The following is a 26634-nucleotide window of genomic DNA, read 5'->3' on the forward strand; positions in this document are numbered from 1 at the left end:
CAGAAACACAACACAGAATTTGTGGGGAATTATTGTTTTTTTATGAAGTTTATTTATTAGACATGATTTTTGATTATTAAAATGTAATTAAAACGATTTAAATGGAATCCAGAAAACATAAAAAACAAAACACATCATTTGGTAAAAATAAAACTGATTGGATTGGGGGGAGAGAGAGTATTTCATTGGGCCCTAAAGATGACATTTTTGTTAAACTTTTGATATATATTTTTTAATTGTATAGGTTTCATTAAATCATTTTAATTAAATAGACAGGCTTTTTGATTAATAAAAATTATATATAACAATTCAAATGGAGTCCAAAACATTTTTAATAAAAAAAAATTAAAAAACTGAAAAAATTGAATTTGGAAAAAAATAAAATGGAATTTGGAAAAAAAATAAAACAGATTTCATAGGGTCCTACAATTGTTCTTGACACACCGCTCCTATCCACCATTCCAGATAACTCATTTCCATTAGTTGATCTTTCAAAATTACGTTGGAAAATGATCCTATAGCATTAGCTAAGCAGCATTTCACTCAGTGAGGATTTCTCAAGATTTACACGTTATGTTGAGTATGGACTTGTTTGAATCGGTAACCTGCTCTAAAAAAAGATGTACCATTTATGGTTTACAAATGCTTTTTGAAGTTACAAAGTAGAACGTGGCGCACAAAGGTACACTGCCTTCATGCGCATCGGTGGCAACTTTTTATGGTTTTACATCAACAAATTGTGATCAGTTTGTGAGATCTGCCAAATTTTGTGACTACAGATCGAGGCATAAAATGTGATCATTGGCCGACACTGATCTGTGGCTGGACGATCTGAGCATTCTTAATGCTATGTATGCATTTTAGGGCTGTTTCGAATGCCATTTTTTGAGCTTCGAAGCTTAGGTGGCAATCAATATCGAATATTCGAAGCTTCGGTGGGTGGGGCTAAATATATAATAATAGTGTCGGTTTGCATTTGTATCATCTTTCACGACTTCACGTTTCACTCTTCGGCATCGTAAATGTGTTGTGGCAGACCCAGTGGAGTGCAGTGCTGCATTTGGTGCAATTTGATCAGGTGGCACACATTCTCTAAATATTAATAAACATTTAATAATCTTTTAAATAGAACAGTTTCCGGTATGCATTACACGGGCAGGTTTATGCTCCGAAAACGGACAGTGCACAAGTGATACAAAACACAAAGTCTGTTGAGAGCAAGAACTTTAATAAGGTATTAATAACGAACCTTTCTTTAAAACAAATGAATCCCAAAACAGAAATTAAATTAGTAACACACAGTGATTTCAACAAACTGTAATAAATAAAGAACACGGTAGCATGCTTATAAACAGTTGAATAAGAATAAATTAATTGTTTTTAAAATGACACAAAATGTAATATCTATTACAATTAGTTTTATTCTATATAAGGGATTTATTTTGTTTTATTCTCACTTTTTGTTAATTTAAATCTTTAAAATGCGCGATGCTTTTATTGAAAGCATGTTGCGGTGTTTTTTTATTTTATTTATTAGTATTATTTCAAGCATGAGTGAGAATGAGTCCGCGACGGAAGTCACGTGTTGAACCCCCCCCCGAATATTCGAATCTCAAAACTGAAAATCGAATGCCACCTCACCGAACGAATATTCGAATATTCGATTATTCTAGTACAGCCCTAATGCATTTGCTAACGTACACGTAAAAAACAACAGTACCTGTGTAACTGTGGTATGGAGAGAGCTTTCAATGTGCTGGTAACCTCCGCCACACACAGCAGAGCACTCCCCATGACGTTTTTGTCCTCGTCTTTATTAGCAACCAGCTCCACCGCTTTGCTCAGAACTGGTATAAATGCCTCCTGGTGGGGCGTGCCAAAATTTCGGCATAGAAGCTTAAGGCTGTAAAGAGCCGTCTGTCGATTGATAGCCAGCTCTTCTTCCTGTGCCGTGTCCTGTCCGTGACCCTGACCCACGATTTTCAGGAGGTTGTCAATGAGCTCCAGAAGCACAGTCACCTGAAATATTATATAATTATGAAATAAACTAATATTTAAAAGCATTTATTACATGTTGTTAAGTGAGTTATAAAAAACAACATTTCATACAACATAAAATCGGTTTGCGCAATGACAATTTGAATATTTATTTGACCTGTTCCTCCTTCCAGTGTGTCCGCTGCTGTAGTTTGTTATTAAGTAACTCCATGGCCTTTCTTCTTATTGATGCTAACTGATTAACCATCAGTCCTCTCATCACCGTAATGAAGGTATCCATGGGTAGCAGTGCATTAACCTAAAAGTTACATAATACAGCATGTTTAATGCATATGCATGCACAAATAAAAGTATACACAAAAAAAAACATTGAACAACTGTTCAAACGAAGTCACCAGTTCAAGAAAATGGACTGTGGTTCAGTTTAAAGTAGAAATGCATCATGTTACTCTATTTTTATGTATATTGTGCACAATATAAAAACTTGATCAGATGTGAAATATGTATCAATGCAGTGATTTCTACCTTGTCCAGGGTGTCGTAGGACTTGCTGAGCAGAGCTCTCCAGTACTTAGCCGTGGGTTTATCCGAGTTATCCTCTACACATCGAGCAACTACATGGATGTAGCGCAGAACGTCCACCAGCAGACTAAAAAGTTAACACAATCATTACACCCCGGAAACAACCAATCACCATCAAGTCAAGTACTGTGGTGGAGCTTCAACTCACTCCTGCAGTAGAGTCTGTAAGGTGTCTTCTGTTAAGTCCTCACAGTCAGACATCTATCAGTCAAAAGATTACAGATTTAGGATGTTTATTGCAAAATCCTGGGGGTATTTCAATAATCGACATTACATCAAGTGTTTCCAGCTCTAAACCTACCTTCCCAACAAATCTGTCAGAGGAAAGTAGCTGAGCCATGAAAGAGACAGAGAGGAATTTAAAATGGCGAAGGTCTTTGCCACTATGCGCGTCCACATTGAAAAGTAGATCAGAGATGGTTTCTTCCTTCTTCACTGTACTTCTTCCACGGGTCTTCCTTTTCTCCGGAGCTGCACAGAGAAAGTATAGAATTAAAATACATTGATGCAAACGTAAGCATCTTGTGAAGTCTGCCCACTTTCACGTCATATGGAAATTATTTTTTTAAAGAAATTAAATGTTTGTGTTCTTCATTGAAGTGGGCAGTTCTTACCATCTTCAGTGTCCTGTGGTAAAGTCATGAGATACTGCAGGATTCTGATGAGGGAGGTCAGCTGCTCATTTACCTCAAACTCGCAGCACACCGAGATCCAGAATTCCTGATCGCGCTCTACAACAGACTCCTGCACAACACATCACACAACTGTCTCTACAAACCCTCAAGACAATCGGGTTCCCAGTGAACTCAAGCATTTTTTGGAGATGAATCGCTTATTCAGTGGCAAAAACAAAACAAAAAATACCAATTGGATATTTAAAAAGCACCCATGAAACTTTTCGCACCTTTTCAGCCCCAGTTGCATTGACAGATGTTTGTGTGACATGCTGCTTGAACAAGAGCAGCATCAGGACCCAGAGGAAGCGAGACGGGCCCAGCGTGTCCAGTAGCTGGCTGAGGATGGGTAAGCGTCTGTGCTCGGGCACATGAGGCAGGGCATCAACAAACACATGCAAGATGTGTGTTACCACAGTCTCCATTTGCCCCTCAGACTGGGCGCTTCCACCCTCATGGGCCTTTAGAGAAACAAGAAATCAAGAACAATTTGTATCAATTCATTTTTCCCCCTTTTTTATTTGAAATAACAGAAAAACTAGACTTTCACATTGTATAAAGAAAACGTGAGTGGGCCTTCCCAGTGTAAAACTCACCACCTGTATGATAGCAGGTTGTGTTTGGTTTCAAACATTGCATTGCCCTGTAGTTGCCAAAGTGTTCTAAATGTGCTATGCAAATTTTAGCATGTTCAATGTGGTTACTACAGTACTGCTTAATGGCCCAGCTCACAAGAGCCCACCATAAAGGGTTAGCTCACCCAACAATGAAAATTCTGTCATTAATTACTCACCTCCATGTTGTACCAAACCTGTAAGACCTTCGTTCATCTTCGGAACACAAATGAAGATATTTTTGATGACATCTGAAAGCTCTCTGACCCCTCCATAAACAGCTATTTAATGAAGACTTTTAAGGCCCAGAAAGGTAGTAAAAACATTAAAATTGTATTCTACAGTGGTTCAACCTTCATTTTATGAAGCGACGAGAATACTTTTGTGCACTAAAACAAACAAAACGACTTTATTTATCAATTGAGTTCTACCATGTGTCAGTCTCCTACGCAGTTTGCTTTGGAAATACAGTGCAGTTCCTGCATCATCGTCGTCATCATGCTCACGTGAACAGCATCGGTTGCCATAGAACTCAAAAACTTTGTAGGAGACTGCCACTGTTAAATAAAGTCGTTATTTTGTTTGTTTTAGTGCACAAAAGTATTCTCGTCGATAAGAGATATTTTTAGCTCTCATATTGCATCAAAAATATTGTGTTCTGAAGATAAAAAAAGGTCTCATGGGTTTGGAACGACATGAAGATGAGTAATTCTTTACAGAATTAAAAATGTTTGGGTGAACTATCCCTTTAAATTTTCTGTGATATTCCGGTCTCTAGTCTGGCTTGGGTCCCTTTAAATGTAAGGGTGCTTTCGCACTAGCACTTTTGGAGTGTATCTGGGTTCGAATGACATCAGAGTTACAATAAATCAAGTTTAGAGAAACTTGATTTCAGTTTGTTCAAGTTCAGTTTGTTTGGATGATGTGAACGCTGTCTTCCAAACTCGGTTGCGCACCCGCGAAAGCGCAAAACGTACCGAGTCCGCTTAAAACTGTCTGGTTCATGTGAACTCCAGTACGGTTCACTGCTAATATAAACGCAATCGTACTAAATCGCAGAAGTGAACCACTATTAATGACATATGATTGACAAAAATGTATTTCACTCACTTTCCTGTTCGAGCGTGACTGGCGAGCAGAGAGCTGTAAATCTAAGTTCTGCTTGCCTTCAGAGTTCTTTAGAGCATTTGCAGTACATTCGCGGAAGATAGACAAAAGTGCCATTACGTACCGGCGCATTGTAAACAAAACCAATGGTTCAAAAACCGATAAATAAAAGTGAAGTGAGAAGTGCTATGCAGCTGCCGCCTCCTCCTGTGGCGTCGTTACCAAGCAACGGGGTAAACAGCTCCTGCTTTGATGACAAATGCACTGCAGTTCAACCTGAACACCTTCCAGTGGGAGCAATCGAACTCGGGTTTCAAACCAGGCAATCAAAACAACTGTGAAAGCACCCTAAATCTTCAGGATCACCCATAGGGTTGGGTATCATTTGGGTTTTTTACGATAACGGTGTCAAACCTGTACTTTTAAAACAGTACCGGTGCCTAAACGGTGCATGAAGCGATACTTAAAAAAAAAAAAAAAAAAAGAGCCACAAAACTTGACTGTGCAAAGAGACATTATGAAACATTTCACCCACTGGTACTTTCGTATTTAGCCTCTGATACCTTTTATGTCTTATAAATGTGTCGTATTGATGAAAATCTGAGCAGATTTTAGTTGACGATGATAATGGTTTAAAGTTATTAATAAAGAAACATGAATGAATGAGAAAGAAAAGAGCAAGATGTGCTTTATATTGAAAAGAAATATTAAAAGCGTGAAAAGAGAACTGAATTCTACTGACAGGATACTGTGCGTGTCATTAACCAAAAATGAAAGAATGGCTCTTTGGTCAAAAAAGGCTCCCGACCCCTATCATAGACTGAGAATACATACCACTTTACCCTAAATATCAGTTACATGCTGAAGTGCAATCCTAAAGTTTTGAGGTTTGTGCAAATCATTAACACTCTTATGCAAATCAGACATTCAAACACCTTGAATATATTAAACAGCACACAGAACAGAGATTTTTAAACAAACCTTTATAAGAGCAGGGATAACTGCCTGAACAGTCTTGTTGATGACCTGGAAGCTGTAAGTATCATCTAGGCGCATGATGTTGGCACCCATGAACGTGAAGATGGGCATGATGTTGTGAAGAACCTTCTCCTGAAATCAGAGAGAAAGGCGGTTATCACTGCATTTGAATGCATGTGTGTGAGTGTTTCATGACTGTACTTACAGGGAAGATACCCGCCAAAGCACCGAGCAGAAGAAGTGCATGATGGTGAGTTTGGGGCATGTTTGACATCCTGACACACTGCACTACCAGCTCCACATTAAATTTATCCTCCTCCAGCACATCTACAAAACACACACAAATGCAATATGTCCAAACAAAGTTGCCTGACTCCACAAAAAGAAATGTATATTCTTATACAAACCCGATTCCAAAAAAGTTGGGACGCTGTACAAATTGTGAATAAAAACAGAATGCAATAATATGGAAGTTTCAGATTTCAATATTTTATTCAGAATACAACATAGATGACATCAAATGTTTAAACTGAGAAAATGTATAATTTTAAGGGAAAAATAAGTTGATTTTAAATTTCATGGTATTAACGCATCTCAAAAAGGTTGGGACAAGCCATGATTACCACTGTGTGGCATCCCCTCTTCTTTTTATAACAGTCTGCAAACGTCTGGGGACTGAGGAGACAAGTTGCTCAAGTTTAGGAATAGGAATGTTCCATTGCTCAACTGTCGCATCTTCCTCTTTATGATGTGCCAAATGTTTTCTATTGGTGAAAGATCTGGACTGCAGACTGGCCATTTCAGTACCCGTATCCTTCTTCTACGCAGCCATGATGTTGTAATTGATGCAGTATGTGGTCTAGCATTGTCATGTTGGAAAATGCAAGGTCTTCCCTGAAAGAGATGGCGTCTTAATGGGAGCATATATTGTTCTAGAACATGGATATACCTTTCAGCATTGATGGTGCCTTTCCAGATGTGTAAGCTACCCATGCCACACACACTCATGCAACCCCATACCATCAGAGATGCAGGCTCTGAGCACTGATAACAACTTGGGTTGTCCTTGTCCTCTTTAGTCCGGATGGCATGGCATCCCAGTTTTCCAAAACGAAACTTTTGATTCGTCTGACCACAGAACAGTTTTCCTCTTTGCCACAGTCCATTTTAAATGAGCCTTGGTCCAGAGAAAACGCCTGCACTTCTTCATCAGGTTTAGATATGGCTTCTTTTTTGACCTATAGAGTTTATGCCGACAACTGTGAATGGCACAGTGGATTGTGTTCACCGACAATGTTTTCTGAAAGTATTTCCTAAGCCCATTGTTTTTTCCATTATAGTAGCATTCCTGTATGTGATGCGGTGTCGTCTAAGGGCCCGAAGATCACGGGCATCCAGTATGGTTTTCCGGCCTTGACCCTTACGCACAGAGATTGTTCCAGATTCTCTGAATCTTTGGATGATATTATGCACTGTAGATGATGATAACTTCAAACTCTTTGCAATTTTTCTCTGAGAAACTGCTTTCTGATATTACTCCACTACTTTTTGCCGCAGCATTGGGGGAATTGGTGATCCTCTGCCCATCTTGACTTCTGAGAGTCACTGCCACTCTGAGGCATTTTTTATTCCCAATCATGTTCCCAATTGACCTAATAAGTTGCAAATTGGTCCTCCAGCTGTTCCTTATTATGTACATTTAACTTTGCGAGCCTCTTATTTCTACCTGTCCCAACTTTTTTGGAATGCGTAGCTTTCATGAAATCCAAAATGAGCCAATATTTGGCATGACATTTCCAAATCTCACTTTCGACATTTGATATTTTACCTAGATTCTATTGTAAATAAAATATAAGTTTATGAGATTTGTAAATGATTGCATTCATTTTTATTCACAATTTGTACCGGGTCACGACTTTTTTTGGAATCGGGTTTGCATTTAAAACATATACTTATATTTAAACTTATAGTACTTATAATCTTTGTAAAGTGACAAAAACCTGGATGATAACTTTCTCAAGGGCAAAATGATCTTATGCCCTCATGTAAAATATTACCACCCAGATAAGGCTGAAAACATCGGACCTCATCATAACCATTCAAATGTTTTATAGGCATTTTATGCCAGGTTTCGAATACCTTTGCCGATAGAACCTCCATCAGATGACAGTTTCTGACAGACATTCAGCAGGCAGCTGAGGAGGAGTTGTTTTGTGTACTCAATATTCTCCTGTTCAGCTGACGCAGGCTCCAGACACCTGTAGCACACAATGAAAACAGCTTTCACAATCTTTTATGTGATATTCAGTGAATATTTAGAAAAGTCTTGATTTGACTGGACCAGAGCATTTTCAAATTTTAAAGTTAAGTAGTTGAGTAGATTGTCTTAACACACCTGGAGAGCAGATTAAACAGGGCAGGCACAAGATACTGAGCTCTCTTCAGCTTCTTCTTGTGTTGCAGCAGCTCTAAAATCAGTGTAACCCTTGGCCAAGAGACAACACTCTCCTCTGGCACTGCCCCGGTTGACTCTTGTGTTTTTCTGGGGAGGAGTGCAATTTAAATCTTAAAATTTTCCAGAACTGGAGTTTGGAGTGCATTACATGAGGACAACTACGCACCTTGTTTGCATTTTACTCCTGCGTGTTTGTTGAACTGTAGCAGTAACTCTTTGTTTATCTACAGGCATAAGCTCATTGGCCACTAGCTCAGCATCCACAGAAATCTAGAAACAGGGACACAGCAAAACATGTTTATTGTTATTGCCCCAAATAAGTGATAAGTAGATATCATTTAAAAATTTTTTTTTGAAAAGAATATTAAATATTTTCCATACCGTTTTAAAGATGCTGTTGATAGTTTGGGCACATGTAGGGTTTTTGTTCCCCACCAGCAAATCAAATAAAACAGAAAGAATTTTCTGTTGAATCTTTTCATCTCCGAGAGCACTGAAGAAAGGCTTGGTAATCTGAGGAAAAATTAAATGAATTAAATTAAATTAAATTAACAAAACTGAGCAAAGAGAATGATCTGTCCCCAATCCGGCACAACAACAATTTTTTTATTAGCTTCACATTTTATGGTAAATACTGACATTTAGTATCACACAGCAGGCAAAAGTGGCCCAAATTCGAGATCCCAGATCTGATTTTTTCAAATCAGATTTAGACCACATAAATATGTGGTCCTGAATCAGACCCAGATCTGATTTTTTTAAATACGGTCGCCGTGTGAACAACCGAGGCGGATTTGATGCGACTTTTACTTCAATCTACGTCGACATTTGTCACAATTATGCGCCGGCGAGATAGCCCTAGACACAACAGACACAGACAGTAACATTAAAAACTTGACTAGATATGGAGAACGGCGATGGAGCGAGAGTGAGGTGTTAGACCTAATTAGTATATGGGGAGATACTTCAATTCAAGCTAAACTAGAAGGATCCTACCATAACCGCTCCATTTTTTTTTTTAAATAGCACACGAAACGGAAGAACAGGGACACAGAATAACGTGGCTTCAATGCCAATTCCAAAGGAAGGTGAAGAGTCTTAAAGGTACGCCTACCAATTTTGCTCTCTTTCTCTTCGTTCTTCTCCTCTTCAGCACCTGCTCATTAATGTTATGGCTTCCATCACACAAACATTTTGAAATAAAAGCAAAAATGCTTACTTCCAACAGCGTGCTGCGTCTGATGACATTGTTATTATTCTTTTGCACATGCGGGTAAGTTTGAAACCTCAAACAGTTCACACTGGAATAAGATATAGGCCACATTTTAAAAGGTAATGGAAACAGTAGGGCTGTCAATCGATAATCACAATTAAATATTTTAAATCGCATGATTGTCATGAGTTAACTCACAATTAATCGCAATTTAATCACACATTTTTAGCAATTGTAAATGCATCTTAAAAAATTAGGTTTAAATTAAGTTTTTAATACTTTAATCAACATAGGTATTAACAAATATGCATGCTTTATGCAAATGTACATTTATTATTAGTGAAACAATACTTCAATAATACACCATGAAGACTAGACGTATCAAAGGTCATAGATGTTTATCAAAGAAATTGTTCATGTCTCTTAAGCCTAAACTTAAAAATTAAGAATAAGCAGTGATTTCTCTCATTTTAAGAATATAAAGGAGTTTTTACACTGGCAGTTTAATTCAGAGCAGGGCAGAGTTCGTATGAAAAATTGGTAATGTAAAAGCTGTCATGCGGACCTGTGTGTGAGCGCACCAGTACCACACCATACCTGGAGGAGGTCCATATTCCACGAGTAGGAATATAGTGCGGCCCCTTTAAGAGATCTGAGTTCCCTATTGAACTGCCGGTATTTTGTGTGTGTGTGCCGAACTGTGCCACGATTCACCTGAACATTGTGAGTAACATGGACTCGGGAGTGCTCTTGTTCAGAAAAGTAACCTGTGCATTCGTTTTAGCCGATTGTAATGTATTTAGTTCAATAAAACATGTGTACTGTAAGTGGTAATGGTGTTAATGATTTACCTCAGACATGAGCGAGACTGAGGTTCAGTGCGTTGCGCTCGGACTGCAGAGAATGTGCTCAGTGAAAAAACGCACTTTTCTTTCTTATTGACCTGGAGTCTAATAAAAGTTAAACAGAAAATATGGTAGCTTGTAGGCAATAACTGCACTTTTGGTTTAGAATATTAATGTCAACCCTTTTCTTTCCCTATTAATGTTTGCTGTTGCATCCTTTGCGTCTATGACTGCTCTCACTTTTTCCAACTACGGGCTATGCCGCAGAAAATGAAACACAAAATGCATGCTGTGTTAACGCGCGTTAATAAATTTAGTGCCGTTAAAATGAATTTTCGTTAACGCGTTATCAATGTGTTAACTTTGACAGCCCTAGTAAACAGCCCAAAAAAATCTGAACTGAGCAAAAAATCTGAATTGAGCATTAAGATCTAGGTCTAATTGCATAACTGAAATGAGCAGTCTATGTGAACTAGACCATCTCCAAGCAGAAGCATCTGTTCATCCAAAAATTAAACTGAGACCCAAATCACGCATCATACAAGTTGTGCTTTCGTTTACCATACATGATGTGCTATATGCATGTATTGAGCATTATTTACATGATACTAAAACCAAAATTCTGTTCACCTTAAAAATAAATCACATATATTCAGAAGACTTGGATTAAACTGCTCAAATAATTTGGATTACATTTACGATCTATTAATTTACTTTTTGAAGCGTTAAAGTTTTGGGTTTTCAATTGAGCTACAGAAGTCTCTCAGATTTTGTTAAAAATGTAATTAGCTTTTTGGATTTGGAACAATATGAAGGTGAGTAAATTATAACAGAATTTAAATTTTTGGGTGAACTAACCTTCTGAAAGGTTAACCCCTACATTTTTTGGATCATAATATTTTGTACTGTGATATTAATTTCATGACCATAAAAACCACTGTGCAAGATTCATCAGTGCATGTTTTTTCAAAACCAACATTTGTTTTGTAATCTGAAAGTACTGCGAGATGCACAGTTATTTACTTCTAAAGAATACACAACTTTTTCTGAACTTCTACCAACCTGTTCGAGGGCAATAATCTGGAAACTAGGCATAGAAGGGTACGGCTTGGCTGAGGTGCTCAGTGCCCTAATGAAGACTTCCAGGCATCGAGGGTCTTTGACCAGTAGAGGCGCAGACGTCTCATTGAACTTTTTCAGCAGGAGCTGCAGTAAGAGGGCCTCATCTGGCAGGAAGGTGCATGAATCTGGAGCACACTGCTCGAGAAATCGCTCCACAGCAGGCAGAAAGATGGCCAAAATGGGCTGGACAAAAATACATTATTGTAAGATAAGCTCGCCATGCAATGACTAAACTAGATCTGGTAATCATTTAAAAAATGTAAATACATAACTTGCGTAACTATGCTCAAGTCTGAAAATGTTCTAACACATCTGAAATGACTGAATTTGAATAATGTTTGTGAGACACAATTTCCAAAGACTCATCTATATTATTTTATTTTCAAAATATTGCAAATCGCATTCTAATCGCAATACAAATGCCTTACGACGGGGGCAAATGCGATCAGAGCAGCTCTGTCATTTTGATTTTAGACCACAAAATCAATAATGTCAGTAAAGAAATGTTTTTGGTTGTGAGAGAAAGATAACCTTGTTCAGCTTTCCAAATAATCCAGCGTTAAGTAAACAGTGGATGCAGTTTGTTTTCCAGAGGAAGCAACGGAGTTCTGCAAGTGTGTTTGTTTGTTCCTGGTCAGGAGTCAAAACCGCAGGCGGTGAGTGAAACTGCATCAAATGTCTGTTTTTTTGTTGGCAATCGGCACGAAAGTGCATATAATGTAATCAACACAAATGTATAGTGAATTGAGAGTAATCATGGGATAATACAATGATGTCTTGCGTGACTCTTTAACTCTGCCCACTGCACGTCTCCACGAGTTTGGCTGTTTTCGGAGAGCATCGGTACAGCGTATCAGTCTTTTATAAATATAATAAAACTAAAGACTCTTCGGAGATATGAAGGATGCAATACTACTCCATAGGTACTCAAATTAACAAGAGATTTGCAAAAACAATAGACATTGTGTAAAGTCCTGTTATTACAAATAAATTCATTCATACTACCATGAACAAGTCTGATATGCAAAAACAGTTTAGCCAAAAATAAAAATTATGCCATCATGACACCAATGAAATAAGCATTTTAAGGGCAAAAACTATTCTTGAAAAGCAAGCCATACGTGTTCGGAATGACATGGTGAGTAAACAATGACAATTTTCATTTTTGGGCGAACTATTCCTTTAAAAAAAATTACAGGAAAACGAGACAATTTATCAACCTGAATGCATGGACTACACAAAACACTTTTATTTAAACCAAAACACCAACCACTATTTGAGGAGATGCAAAATAAAATTAAGTTTAGTGACAGTACCTCTCCATGAACATCCTGGAGTGCTCGCAGCAATGTTTTGGAGGTGTAGGCAGGGCAGCAAGGCAACTGCACACAATGCAGGAGCTGCTCAATTGAGGCCTTCTTATTCTTATCTTTCAGTAACACTGCCTCCTCGTAGATCTTGGACAGTGCCTACAGTAACATCAGAAGTGTTATTTCTTAAAGAGTTCTGATTTAGGCATTTTGCAGAATTTACACAACATAAGGAAGCAGATGCCAAATCCCATATACCACATTCAAGATGCTGTATTGTGCTTTGACTGACCTGGTTGAGGTATGTGGGATCAGCTATGATCTCCTCTGATGTTTTGAGAAGGTTCTCCACTAGAGGATAATAAGGGGAAGAAACAACCCCAGAGAGAGAGTGGAGCACAGCAATAGCAGCTCTCCGAACTTCACACACGCCTGAACAGAGACACACCAGCAAGGATGGCACCACTGCAAAAACACAGAGAGACACAAATGAGTCATGGCTAAGAACAAATTATCTTTGGATTTAATTTTTTAAAAATTAATTTAATTATTCTCACTTTTTAGTACAAATATAAAGTAATAAACATCAGATATTCACCATGTAATATTTTTACTAACATTTAGAGTAATTAAAAACGAGTGTTTTGAACAGATTCATGGAATTTCATGGAAATTAATACAACTTTTAACATTTAATTCAGAGACAATAAAAAAAAAACTGGCTACTGTGTCGACAATACTGATATTATTTTAATTTACACGCACACGCGTGCACACATACACGCGCGCGCACACATGCACACACACACACACACACACACACACACACACACACACACGTACACACACACACACGTACACACGTAACTAATCCGATGTGAGAGCAATCATACTGACGTACCTGGTGAGGAACCTGATGCCAGTAAGTTAAGGGTTTTTTTCGGCTGGTTGCAAAGCAAAGCGTTTCCCACATAAAGAGCCTGAGTTTGCAGTATGGCGCTCACACGACAATCCAGCTGATCGCCCAAATTACTGTTGTAGCCCCATAAGAGAGAGAGGAACTTAAACATTGTTATCGGCTCATTCAGGTGGACCTGTAAAATGACAAAATCAGAGAGAAATTAGCCATCTAGCCAATGCCACTGTTTTAAATTAAATACACTTAAAAACTAAATCTTCAATCAAGCATTTCATCTGTAACAATGGCAGTATCTGGAAAATTTCTAGCATGGCAAGAGTGAAAATCCAAGCTATTAATGTGCATCATATACCCCAGTTAAAATTAAAATTTGACCATGTTATTCCATCAAGAGAATAGGAGGAAGTATATAGTTGTCTGTTAAACAGTAACTGTGAGGAGAATACAGTACCTGTATCAGAGGTTGCATTAGGCTCCTGAAGCCAGGAGCCAAGGGCCCTTGACTGGCTCCTGATATCACCACGTCAAACAGACGGCACATGAGATGCAGGTAACAGCAGGTATTAGTGTCCATTTTCTCTGGATTCCACCAAGCCTCATCTGAAAAAACACAACTTTGTTAACTAGCAATTCTGTTATATAAAAATGCCATTTTTAGCAATAGAATCTTTTTTAAATAAATTGTTCGGGTAAATAATTTGGGCCAGATTTGATCATTTTTAGAACATCAAATTGTACTTATTTGTAGTGAATTGAAGAGAGTAAATGCCCTGCTCTCTAGAGATTGTTATTGGACCCGTTTAATAATTTTGGGGTAACTTTTTTTTTAAAACATGAATTCTTTTATTCAGCAAATATGCATTAAATTGATGAAAAGTGACAAAAACATTTAGACTTTTAGACATTTTACTCAAACCTATTTGTGAAAGCCAAACATACACAAAAAACAATAGGCTGGATTTAAATCGCATGAACAGCACAATAGCCAATCATAGCATGATGGAGGCATTTCCTCCTCTCATGTGACTTTTCCGCATTCACTCTCAATTACCCCCCCAACAAACCCACGGCACTCTTTAGGAGGTCTGTTAAAATTCAGTGGGTTCAGGGGAGGCAACAGACACACTGCTTCCTGCCGTAAGTTTAATCAGTGATTTCGCAATTGGACAGCGTCAATTTAGATGTAATTTAAAATGTAAGCTGTCATAAATGAAGACTTATGTGAAATGTATTACAATCATGTCACAGTTCACAGCTATAATAAGCAGTTCTATACCTTTAAATGTGGAATCCGGACATTTAAGTGCATCAATGAAAAGCCGCAAGAATGACAGCATGAGGCGGCCTTGTTCCCTCTCTGCATTGAGACCAGAGCTCATTTTTTGCAGAAAATCACTCAATACCACAAAGATCGGAAGACACTCATATACCTCCTCATTAGAAGCCTAACATACATTAGAGAGAAAAAAAGAAGAGAAAATTAACATTGGACTTAAAATGAAATTGTGTTATTTTAACTAAATAACAGTGTAGATATCAAAAAGTCAAAAATATAATGCCCAATATATTAGTAACTGTATGGGCCAAAATTTTATTTATAATTATCAGCAACAGTCAACAAAGGAAGTACATGGAGCATTAAAGTCAGCAAGTCAACTAGTCTGTGCAACCCCTAATCGCAAATAGTAGTTTGAGGCCATTTGTTTCTGCATTTGCACTCTGACCTGTTCAGGTTGGATTGTGTAGACCTGTATCAGTAACGGCTCCAGTAGTTTGTACACGCTCTGTGCTGTGTGGAGGTGTTGACTCTCTGTCATGGACTGCAGACTCTGTAGCAGTGCTGAACTGAACACCACAAATGCGGCTCTCCCCCGCACACTGCTGTCCTGACGGCTCAGGATGTCACACATATTCTCCAGCTGCAAAACAGACAGGAAAACACATTAAAGACCATGTTGGTTCTGTATTAAGAGATTTGAATGGACGCGCACACACAGTAAGGTTACTTGTGTAACCCCGGTTCTCTGAGAACAGATCGTGGTCTCTTACATATGGGAACGCCCCCAGGTGTGATAGACTATGGAAGCACCAATTACACCACGTCTGTCCGAAGGACGGACCAATCACAGCTCATACACGGAGCCCACCCCCTCCCTATATATATATATGGCTGTGATCCCCGTAAACGGCATTCTGAGCATGCTCTTCCTCCGTGTTATGCGAGTAGGGAAGCTTGGTGAGATACCTCGCTCTTTTCTCAGAGAACCGGGGTTACGCAAGTAACCTAACATTCTCTTTCAAACAATCGCTCAGTATCTCACATATAGGAATGATATAGCCAACTCCCGGAATGCATGCTTTCCGAAGCCACCGAACAGACCAGGCAAGAACGAAGGATAACCTTTCAATTCTCCAAAGAGCCAACATTGAGAACTGCATGAGCCATAGAAGGGGCAGTGACATCCAGACGGTAAAATCTGATAAATGTATGAGAGGAAGCCCAGCTTGCAGCTGCACAAATATCTCTTACCGAAATCCCCTTAAACAAAGCCCAAGACGTAGCCATACCTCTTGCAGAATGAGCCTTTAAACCCGCTGGGGACTTAAAGCCCATAGACGTATAGGCCAATTAAATCGCCTCTACCATCCAATGGGAAAGGCGCTGCGAGATCGGCTTACCCTTAGAGGCCTTTGCACACCGAGTCTGTAATTCGCATGCAAAATATATGCAGATCAAAAAATAAATTTAACCTCATGTTATGTCAATCACGCTTGCACACTGCCAACAAAACTTTCGTCCGTCAAAATTTTTTTTGGAACAGGTTCGATTTTCTGCGTTTTTACGGATGTGAAAACTTTGAGAGACGTTTTGACAAATCAGAGCCACCATACATGTTATTCTAGCAAAAATACTACAAATATTATTATATCACAGCTATAATTATAGTGTGTGTGTGTGTGTGTGTGTGCGTGCGTGCGTGCGTGCGTGCGTGCGTGCATCAAACTGGACCACCGACACTGAAACTTTGAATCGATCGGTCTGGATAATCCCGCTTGATAGGAGGGGAAACTCTCCTCTCTACACGATCGCAGGAGTGAATGAACCCAAAATCTCCTCACTAGACGTCACTTTGTCTTGTTTTGCGTTTTTTCCCCGTAAAGCATTCATTAATACGCATCGGACTCAGTGTGCAAGGTCTCTGTGCGTGATGAATTTTTGCGGATCACGAATACGAAAAAATGCATGCGAAAATATCGGTCTTATAGTGTACAAAGACCTTTACACTGGGTGGCCCATGAAACTAATAACTGATCATTTTTCCTGAACAATCGTGTTCTGTTTACAGGGTATCTGCAGGTTTCACCAAGTCAAATTTAAGACTTTTTAAGACCTTTTTAAGACCATTATGAATTAAATTTAAGACCTACAGTATATCCCGCAATAAAAAAACATACAAAGAAAATGCAGAATCACTAAATTGTAAAGCAAATTAAATTATTTAAATTGAACAAAGTATTAGTAAACTTGCAGTTATTCATAGCTCAATCCCACCAGGATTATATATACATTTATATATATATATATATATATATATATATATATATATATATATATATATATATATATATATATATATATATATATATATATATATATATATTTTTTTTTTTAAGATCAAAATTAATTTTTATTTTATGTTGGTCACTTCCATAAATTTGCAATTCTTTTTATAATTAGGATGCCACATTAACCATATTATTATGTTAGATGCACAATAGTCACACATGGCAATAAAACAAACAAAATGCATGAATCTTGTTTGGCTTTACCAAAAACAGGCTGGTCCAGTGGTGTGCTATCTCTAATAACATGATTGCTTAGGGTTAGAAATATGACCAAAATCTTAAAAGTAAACCACAACAATGTGCTCTTTAGTATAAGTAAAAAGTTGTAAAGTAATTAAGTAGGCTAATCAAGCAAGTGGTCCGTAATAAAACATACTTATAAACAAATGACAAAAGGACAAAAAAAAAAAACTACAACAAAGATACCTACAAACATTGCTCTACGTTTAAGTGCCGGTTTCCCCATTTGTGTTGTTATCTGTGTAAAATTTACACACAGACGAGAGATATATTTATTTGCTTTCACTTTGAGAACTTACTAATGCACAGATCCAGTACTTCCTGACACGTCCCAAACTTTTTTACTCAAGTCAGGTTATGGACATATGCATAATAATGTGTGTATTTGATCGTTCAAGTGTAATGAGCCTAGAAAGATATATTCTGTACACTCGCGTGAGCGCTGACAGGCAGCAAACACACGCTGTCTGACATTGGAGTTTGTTGTTTACGTCACATTTATTAACTCTTTTTTTTAGTCCTATCAGGTATATCATACTTTTATTTGGTTATTATGTAAGATGATGAGAAAGATTCGCGATTGCAGAACTGGAACTGTCAGCTGAAGAATAAAATTTGTTGTATGCGTCTGTGGGGTACAATCAGAAATAGACTCGTGCCAATAACACGAAAGCTGATTGGCTGCGATATAAGATGCATGTTGCCCTCATTTTTAGTTGTAATACAGAGAACAATAGTTGGACTAGCGAAAGAAAGAACTAAAACGCCCCGGAATAAACACAAACACACACACGCGCGATGCGGGCATGGCTGCGGGAGGAGCATTAGAGGTAGCGTTACACGGACGTAGGAAAATTAAGACCTGCTTAATATTATTTAAGACCTAGAACTCAATGCTTCCACGAATTTAAGACTTTTTAAGGCCTTATAATTTGATTTTGAAATTTAAGACTTTTTAAGACCCTGCGGGGACCTGTAATAGCGTAACACCCGTACAGGACACATACATTTACATTTATTCATTTAAGCAGACGCTTTTATCCAAAGTGACTTACAAAAAGGGGAGAGCAATAGAAGCAACGAAACAAACAAGGCCAACAACCTGTAAGAGCTGTAAGAATTCTCAGTTAATTGAGCAACAAAACAAACAAACAGAAAATTTAATTGGATAATTAAGTGCTAGTCTTTATTGATCAGATGGAGCTGGAAAAGATGTGTCTTAAGATGTATTTTAAAAATGACTCGGCAGCACGAATTGAGATCGGCAGGTCATTCCACCAGGTGGGAACAGTCAAAGAAAATGTCTGTGAGAGCGATTTCATGCCTCTTTGGAATGGAACCACGAGGTGCCGTTCACTTGCAGAATGCAAGCTTCTGGAGGGTGTGTAAGTCTGAACAAGCGAGTCTAGGTATATTGGTGCAGATCCAGTGGTTGCTTTGTAGGCGAGAACTAGTGCCTTGAATTTGATGCGAGCAGCCATTGGCAACCCGTGCAGTCTGATGAAGAGGCGTGACGTGCGCTCTCTTCGGCTTGTTAAACACCACTCTCGCCGCTGTATTCTGGATCAGCTGCAAGGGTTTGATAGTGCATGCTGGAAGGCCAGCTAGAAGAGCATTACAATAGTCTGGAGAGAACAAGAACTTGGACCAGAAGTTGTGCAGCCTGATTCTAATGTTGTATAAAGCAAATCTGCAGGACCGGGCTGTTGCAGTTATGTGGTCAGTGAAGTTTAAATGGTCATCAATCACGACTCAAAGGATCCTGGCTCTCCTGGATGGAGTTATGGTTGATTAACCGAGCTGAATGGAGAAATTTTGATGAAGTGCTGGGTTGGTTGAGACAACAAGTAATTCTGTCTTTGCAAGATTAAGTTGAAGATAATATTAAGCTCCTATCTCTGAAGACGATCTTGCTACTTGCTTTAGTATCAGCTAAGCGAGTGGGTGAGTTGCATGCCTTGTACAGGACACAAAGTGTGCAATTTCCACTCCTCCTCCGAAGAAAAAGGAGGGGGGGGGAAGGCACGCAACTCCAAAGCAGAGCAGTTTTAAGCTGAATGACTGACTTTGGGAACAAAAGCCGGGTTCAGCAACAATGTAACCTTGTCACCACCCGTGCTAAAATATAGATATGTCCGATGAACCTACAAGGCATGCAACTCACCCACTCGCTTAGCTGATACTAAAGCAAGTAGCAAGATCGTTTTCAGAGATAGGAGCTTAATATCAAGACTCTCCAGAGGTTCAAATGGAGCCCGAGTAAAAGCATTCAAAACCAAGGTATCCCATGACGGGACCAGGTGTTAGATACTGGTCTCAGACGCTTCACTTCCTTCATAAAATGGCATACAAGAGGGTGCCGTCCCACTGAAACTCCCTCAAAGCCTATGTGAAAGGCCGAAATGGCAGCCAGGTAAACTTTAATAGTAGAAAAACGCTCTCCCATTAAGCTTCGTAAAAAGCGGAGTACATCACGTACACCATTCCTCAAACACATGCCATTTAAGATCATACAGGGAGCGCGTTGATGGGCTCTAGCGCTCTGGATAGTGTTTATAACCTCTTGAGGGAGCCCAAGTGCATTTAAATTTAACCCTTCATGGACCAGACCCAAAGATCGACTCATTCTGGGTGCGGGTGAAATATCTGCATCACCATATTATTATTATTTCCATGCTGATGCGTCATGGTGGTCACATGATACACCTCTGCCACAATAGTGCTATATGACAGATATATCGTCTTTATTTCGTTTTTCCTATTATCTGCAAAATATTCACAAACTTGATACCTGATATTCTAATTCTCAACGTGTAAGCGAATGTGTTTTGTCACTTAAAAACATAATTTATGATAATCATGTTAGCTGATCTATAATGCGCAATGGGCGCTGCCATGTTAAGCCCAATATATACTTCTGCGTCGAGTGTACGCCGTCTCAGCCTGTGTGTGGCGCGCATAGTCTGACGTGCACCACTCTAAAAATGTAACAATGCGTCAATTCTACGCAGACCGCAAGTGCTGAGGTGGATTTGCCAGAACTCCTCCTTCAGAGGGCTATCATGCTCCCGATGCATGTGTAAAATTGCAACGACACAGAATTATAAATGAAAATCGCCAGCGCAGGGCCGACGCAAAAGTATAAATCTGCCCACCGCAAAAAGAGAATCGGATCTGTCGGATTTGCCACACGTAAATCCATCCACTTCTATCGAAATACATGAAAGTACGTGACCGGTTAAGTGGGAGAGAAATAGAGGAAATGTTATAGTTACCTGCACAATGTGTATCTGATATGAATAAAACTCACTTTATATTTGAAAGGCTGGTGTTAGTCACTTCCATAGACATCACAATAGACTAACAAATGTACTGTTTTGCTAGTAGTACTTGTGTGCATTTAAATGTCTGAAACTTAAAATAAACATTATGTGGTTGAAGACACTGAATAGTTGGTTATATATGACAAGTAGTGTTGTCAAAAATATCGATATTTCGATATATATCGATACTGGAATATCTGAAACGATACGATTCTCAGTTTTTACAGTATCGATATCAGCTGCGCTCTCCTCTCCGACCGAAAGCGAGTTGACACACACACCGGCATATTCTCACCCAGCCCGGTTAACCTCTGAGCACGGCGAACGCGCGTTCTGCTGGACTTTTTCCTCATGACAGTGTGTTAGTGTTAGTGAGTGATCGGTCTGAATTTCGCGCGGGATTGCACATAAATTAATTCTACTAATCCCCGCAGATTTCGTGCTCCACATCTGAAGCGCACACACACATAGCCTACCCTAATAAAGCCGCCTCTGACATGATACAAGTGCAAACATTTGCTTCCTTTTCCAGCTTATTATTGGTCAAATACACTCAAAGAATTATCAGTGCACATCTGGAAGAGTATTAACGTAAACACAGTCGCAAACAGTTCAGGAAGAACGAGTAACAGGAACAGTGTTTAGGATCCATGCGTCTGTTAGTCTTAAAGGGACCGCAGTCATTTGCTATTCAAACTACAAAAAGACAAACGATTAACTGCTCTTGACTGATCAACTTGTGTAACTTTAATAGTTTCATCTGTACGCTATTGAATTTTTTACAAAGAACATTATCCAATGTTGTTTTAAATGTAATTACTATGCATTTTTTTTAATTCAGTTTCTTATCTGAATGTTAGACTTACCTGAAAAATAAAGCAGTCTGTTTAATTTGTATCTTCTATTCTATTGCATTTATTTGTGCTATTGTTTGTAATCTGTTTATTTGTTCTTATTTTATTACTGTTTACTCGTGTTTTTAAATTCAATTTACCATTCGAAATCAAGCTTTCTTGTGCTGTGTGTAAGCTAATGCAACATAATTACCCCATTGTAAAAAATACATTGAGATAGCAAAAATTTGTGAGATAATTTTAATAGTAATTGATCAATTGATCAATAATTGTTCAAATCAAAACGATGGCCAACCCTTAGGAACATGCTGGCCACATGAATTTTTAGTAAAAAATAATGAATAATAACAAGTTCTGTTGTCATATTAAGCATCTTATCTTATTTATTTATGTATTTATTTATTTTACTGTGGTATCGATTTAGTATCGATATATCGATATTTTAGTCTGATATCGTATCGAAGTCATAATTTTGGTATCGTGACAACACTAATGACAAGCACTGAGTGTGTCAGTCTGGCTACAGATAAAGCCAATGCGAGAAAGCACATTTGAATTGTGCAGTTGATCACGTGATGCACTGAACGTTCTAATCACTTCAGTGTGATCATACACTCCAGAGACCAGTCTAGACACCTATGTGATCATAGACATTAAAGGGTTAAAGAAACAAGCTCATACAGTTTTGGAATGAAATGAAGTTGAGTAAATAATGAGAGAATGTTCATTTGTGGGTACATTATCACTGTAAGCTTGCACAGGAAGTTTGACACTTACAGTGTTTCGCTTGGTGGCATGATCCATGTTTGCCAAGTTCTTGATCAGAGTTGTTGTGAGCATTTGGTTGGCCACCTCCAGCACATCTGACGGAGAGGTTTTCGCCAGAACATCCTTCAGGACTATGAATAAAGATAAAGCAGACGAAGTAGTTAATGAATATTGATTTCATCAAAAAGTAATAAATCTCTCTGTCTCCAATACAAAGCCAATGTGGGCAGGTATAAATAATATTAACCAATAATAAAACATTTCTTGCTGAACATTTTTGTAGTCAGATTATGGAAGTTAACCCTTGACCTTGTGAATGTAAGGTTATAGCTATTTAACTTTCCTTCTGAGTAATTTCCAGAAAATACCATGCCAGAGCAAAGCAGGTGGCCTTTCAAAAAAAAGCAGGTGGCCTTTTTTTTTTTTTGCGCCTGTAAAATGTACCTTTGGCCCATCCCCGAGTTAGAGGATGCTTGGAGAGTAGAGTGGTTTCAGCAACAGCGGATGCCATCTGCAGCTCCAAACTCTTGGGCACAGCACTGGTCAACACCAGGAAGGGCAGGAGCTCCCAAATAATCTGTGTCTCAAGCTCTGTGTTGCCCTCAATAATACGTGGGTCATCGAGAACTCGCACAGCCTCTTTTAGCACTGGACACCTGAAGAAAACAAGAACAGATAAAGCCTGACTAAAGCCAAACTAGAGTATCTTTCTTAGTGTGGAAACCACATTATGATATTGATGAAATATTTTTAAAATGCCATTATTTTGACACATGCCTCAAAGCCTGTCGACCTTTTTAAAGGAACACTCCACTTTTTTAGGCTCATTTTCCAACTCCCCTAGAGTTAAACATTTCAGTTTTACTGTTTTTGAATCCATTCAGCCGATCTCCTAGCCTGACAAGCCAGACCCACATCAAGATGTTTGGTCTGGAAACTCACCATTGACAGCTCAATCCGAGTGGCTGGATAAACGGTTGTCTTTCAAACTCCCTCTGCACGCGATAGGATAGTGGCTACAACCAACCAGAGCAACGTGAAGCTGAGATAGAGTAAACTTTCGCCTCATCCAGTCGGCAAAACTCTGAACACATCTTCCCTTTTTAAGAATGACTTCAGTGCCGTTCTTTTCTCAGAGAAAAGCTTAACTAAGTCTTCCAGTCACAGTCAAAGCTGATTCGAAAGACCGCCGTTCGCCAGCTTCTGTGTTTACTAGTAGCACGCAAGGGCAACTCTGCCGTCATTATGTTAAGCCCCGCCCATCGACTCTATACACGATGTGATTGGCCCGACCAGAGTTTGGTTTTTACATCTCAGAAGTGTATTGAGAGTTGCTAGACGCCACTCGCGTCAGATTAGATTTGCTGCTAGGGTGCGTCTAGATTTCTAGGCTACTGATCACTGGATCAGGCGGTAGAACTTTTAGCATAGCTTCGCATATATCATTGAATCTAATTAGACCATTAGCATGTCGCTCAAAAATTAACAAAGACTTTTGATAAGTTTCCTATTTAAAACTTGACTCTTCTTTAGTTTCATTGTGTACTAAAACCGATGGAAAATGAAAAGTTGCAATTTTCTAGATAGGCATGGCTAGGAACTAGGGGTGCAGAAATGAATAGTTTCTTTGATCCATCGCAATGCAGACATGTCCAACTTGATATTTGTTCATACAATTGTATAATTCCAGAGTTACAGAAGGTTAAAAAACAAACTGTTAACTAACCAATCTGCAGACGGTTTGATGCGATGAAGAAGTGAAATCAAACTGGAAACAGCTTCTTCTGGATCCATAAGTCCCAAATGAAGCTGTCAAGCAAACATAATAGACAATTAAAATTTAGATTGTCCAAAAATAATACGAATCGGAAGTTTACGTTGACATCTTTCATTACGTGCTCATCTTACTTGCAATGCTTTAAGGGCAGACAGCACAATCTCTGACGCATCATCCTTTACTCTCTCCAGCAATGCATCTTTCAAAAATCCCTCATCAAAGCCATTCTGCACCATAAAGAGACACAGACAAAAAGCATCTCATAATTTCTTTAATTAATGTGTCTGTCTTGGATGTTCAATGGGATGATATGAGAAAAACATGGTGAAAATGGTAAGCTACAAGTGAAAACAAGATACCCACATGTTCTGAGGAGAGGATCTTCTTCAGGTAGTCTACAGCCATGTTCCTCACAGAGGGTAGTGGATGATTCAGGCTGAGCATCAGAGAGGTGTCTGACTCTGGCAGGACCTGCAAATAAACAACATTTTAAAGTCTTCTTTTGGTTTTAATATAGGTTTACTTAAATGATTAATGCCACTATTGTTAAAACAGCATTAAAAGGTAACATATGGCCCTTTTTACAACATGTAATATAAATCCCTGGTGTCCCCAGAATGTGTCTGGGAAGTTTCAGCTCAAAATACCCCCTGGATCATTTATTATAGCTTGTCAGATTTGCCTCTATTTGGGTGTAAGACAAAACACGTTGTGTTTGTCTCTTTAAATGCAAATGAGCTGCTGCTCCATTCCTCCCTTCCAGAAGAGGGTGGATCCTTTACACAAGCTTTGGATACTCAGTCAACAACAAAACAGGCAAATCTCACTCAGACAAACATTCAGAAATAACCATTTTTTGGAGTCCAGCCTTACACGTTTTTTACAGTGCCGGACACAAATGGAGAGACTCAGTAAGAGGTTACAACTTTTAGTTTGCACCTGGATATTTCTGAATGGTTAGTGGACAAATTTATTTAACGTTGGTTGTTGTGGGGTTACATTGATTTTAACTCATTGACTAGCATGTACTGTCATGCTAGACTATAAATTGTTGTATAGGTTCTTGTGTGGGAATGTAAAAAAAGCCTCTCAACTGACTACAAAATGCACATTAAATGTGCGTTTATGAATTATGCAGACGGTAAGTGTTTTCAGGAGACAACTAACAACATAGCTCATAGCTCAGAGACTATGGTAACTTTAGTCTTATTGGCCATACAGCATTCTAAAAAAGCTCATTCAGAAAGGAAATTAGCAAACATTCGCAAAATAAGAAGTGCCATCCTTACTTCTGGATATGAATGAGAGGCACGCTTCGTGCCATGCTGGTATTGACCCATCCTTCAGAAACAACTTTTTTGCAAATCTAGCGGTGTACTGACCCTCGTAGATGAAGTAGTCAAGAGTAAAAGGATTTACGCAAATAAATAACATGGTGTCAATGGAGACTCGCGTGTTTGTTGGTGTACCCAACAACAGAAATTTGTAACAGACGTCGCAATTCTCTAGCTAGCGGACACAGCGAGTACACAGAAATGCAGGTCTGTGCTTCTCACTCTGGGCTGTGTCTATACTAAAAGGGCCGATCATCAACAGTCATGGGCAGGGCTTCCCTAATCTTACGTAAGAATTGGGGGAAATATGAAACAGCAAGTTATGAGACATTGCTAAAGATTTTGGGGGATTTAAAAAAAAAAGTATTGGGTGGATTTTATACCACTACAGGGTGGTTGTTTACACACTGTGGACACACCTTATAAAAGTGAATTTTGCATTATAAGGGTGTACTCACACTAGCCAGTTTGAACCGTGCCCGAGTGCGTTTGACTACCAAAGCGCTGTTCGTTTGACTAGTGTGAGTGCTCCGAACCGTGCCCGGGCTCGGCTCGATTAGCCGGCCCTGGCCCGCTTGGAAGAGGTGGGCCAGAGCACGGATCAGTTGGACTCGGGCGCGGTTCACATGCAGTGTGAGCGCTAACCATGCTGGAGTCCGTAATCAAAACTGCAAAGTCCTTGCTGCACTTCAGCTGGTACCTTGCAAACCTCATAATACGAGCAGCACAATTACGTGAACATTTCCGCGCCACTAAGGCGACACATCTGTTTAACAACAGGCTGTGAGAGAGCTGTGGACCACCATGGACCAAACGACACAAAATTATCCACAAAGAAAACAGAGCGATGGACTCCATTGTGTTCAGAGAGCGCCGCTCTTCCTGTTTATCCCG

The 26634-nt window shown here is 38.9% G+C and overlaps 1 protein-coding gene across 1 annotated transcript in view; it reads right to left on the reverse strand.

The window, feature by feature from the left end:
* Positions 1 to 26634, reverse strand: part of heatr1 (HEAT repeat containing 1) — a 51851-nt gene that overhangs the window by 13415 nt on the left and 11802 nt on the right. The window contains exons 12-36 of the mRNA XM_067430305.1: positions 24770 to 24877; positions 24538 to 24633; positions 24356 to 24438; positions 23074 to 23285; positions 22639 to 22760; positions 15542 to 15736; positions 15094 to 15262; positions 14269 to 14417; positions 13800 to 13992; positions 13191 to 13363; positions 12905 to 13057; positions 11529 to 11771; positions 8790 to 8921; positions 8575 to 8678; positions 8349 to 8495; positions 8093 to 8211; positions 6159 to 6280; positions 5957 to 6085; positions 3485 to 3715; positions 3195 to 3324; positions 2882 to 3051; positions 2729 to 2781; positions 2524 to 2647; positions 2156 to 2296; positions 1721 to 2019 (exon numbers count right to left, since the gene is read on the reverse strand). Of these exons, the coding sequence (XP_067286406.1) occupies positions 1721 to 2019; positions 2156 to 2296; positions 2524 to 2647; positions 2729 to 2781; positions 2882 to 3051; positions 3195 to 3324; positions 3485 to 3715; positions 5957 to 6085; positions 6159 to 6280; positions 8093 to 8211; positions 8349 to 8495; positions 8575 to 8678; positions 8790 to 8921; positions 11529 to 11771; positions 12905 to 13057; positions 13191 to 13363; positions 13800 to 13992; positions 14269 to 14417; positions 15094 to 15262; positions 15542 to 15736; positions 22639 to 22760; positions 23074 to 23285; positions 24356 to 24438; positions 24538 to 24633; positions 24770 to 24877 (3797 nt within the window). The remainder of the gene's footprint in view (positions 1 to 1720; positions 2020 to 2155; positions 2297 to 2523; positions 2648 to 2728; positions 2782 to 2881; positions 3052 to 3194; positions 3325 to 3484; positions 3716 to 5956; positions 6086 to 6158; positions 6281 to 8092; positions 8212 to 8348; positions 8496 to 8574; positions 8679 to 8789; positions 8922 to 11528; positions 11772 to 12904; positions 13058 to 13190; positions 13364 to 13799; positions 13993 to 14268; positions 14418 to 15093; positions 15263 to 15541; positions 15737 to 22638; positions 22761 to 23073; positions 23286 to 24355; positions 24439 to 24537; positions 24634 to 24769; positions 24878 to 26634) is intronic.

Source organism: Pseudorasbora parva, chromosome 21 (genome assembly GCF_024679245.1).
Source record: "Pseudorasbora parva isolate DD20220531a chromosome 21, ASM2467924v1, whole genome shotgun sequence".
NCBI classification, from domain to species: Eukaryota; Metazoa; Chordata; class Actinopteri; order Cypriniformes; family Gobionidae; genus Pseudorasbora; species Pseudorasbora parva.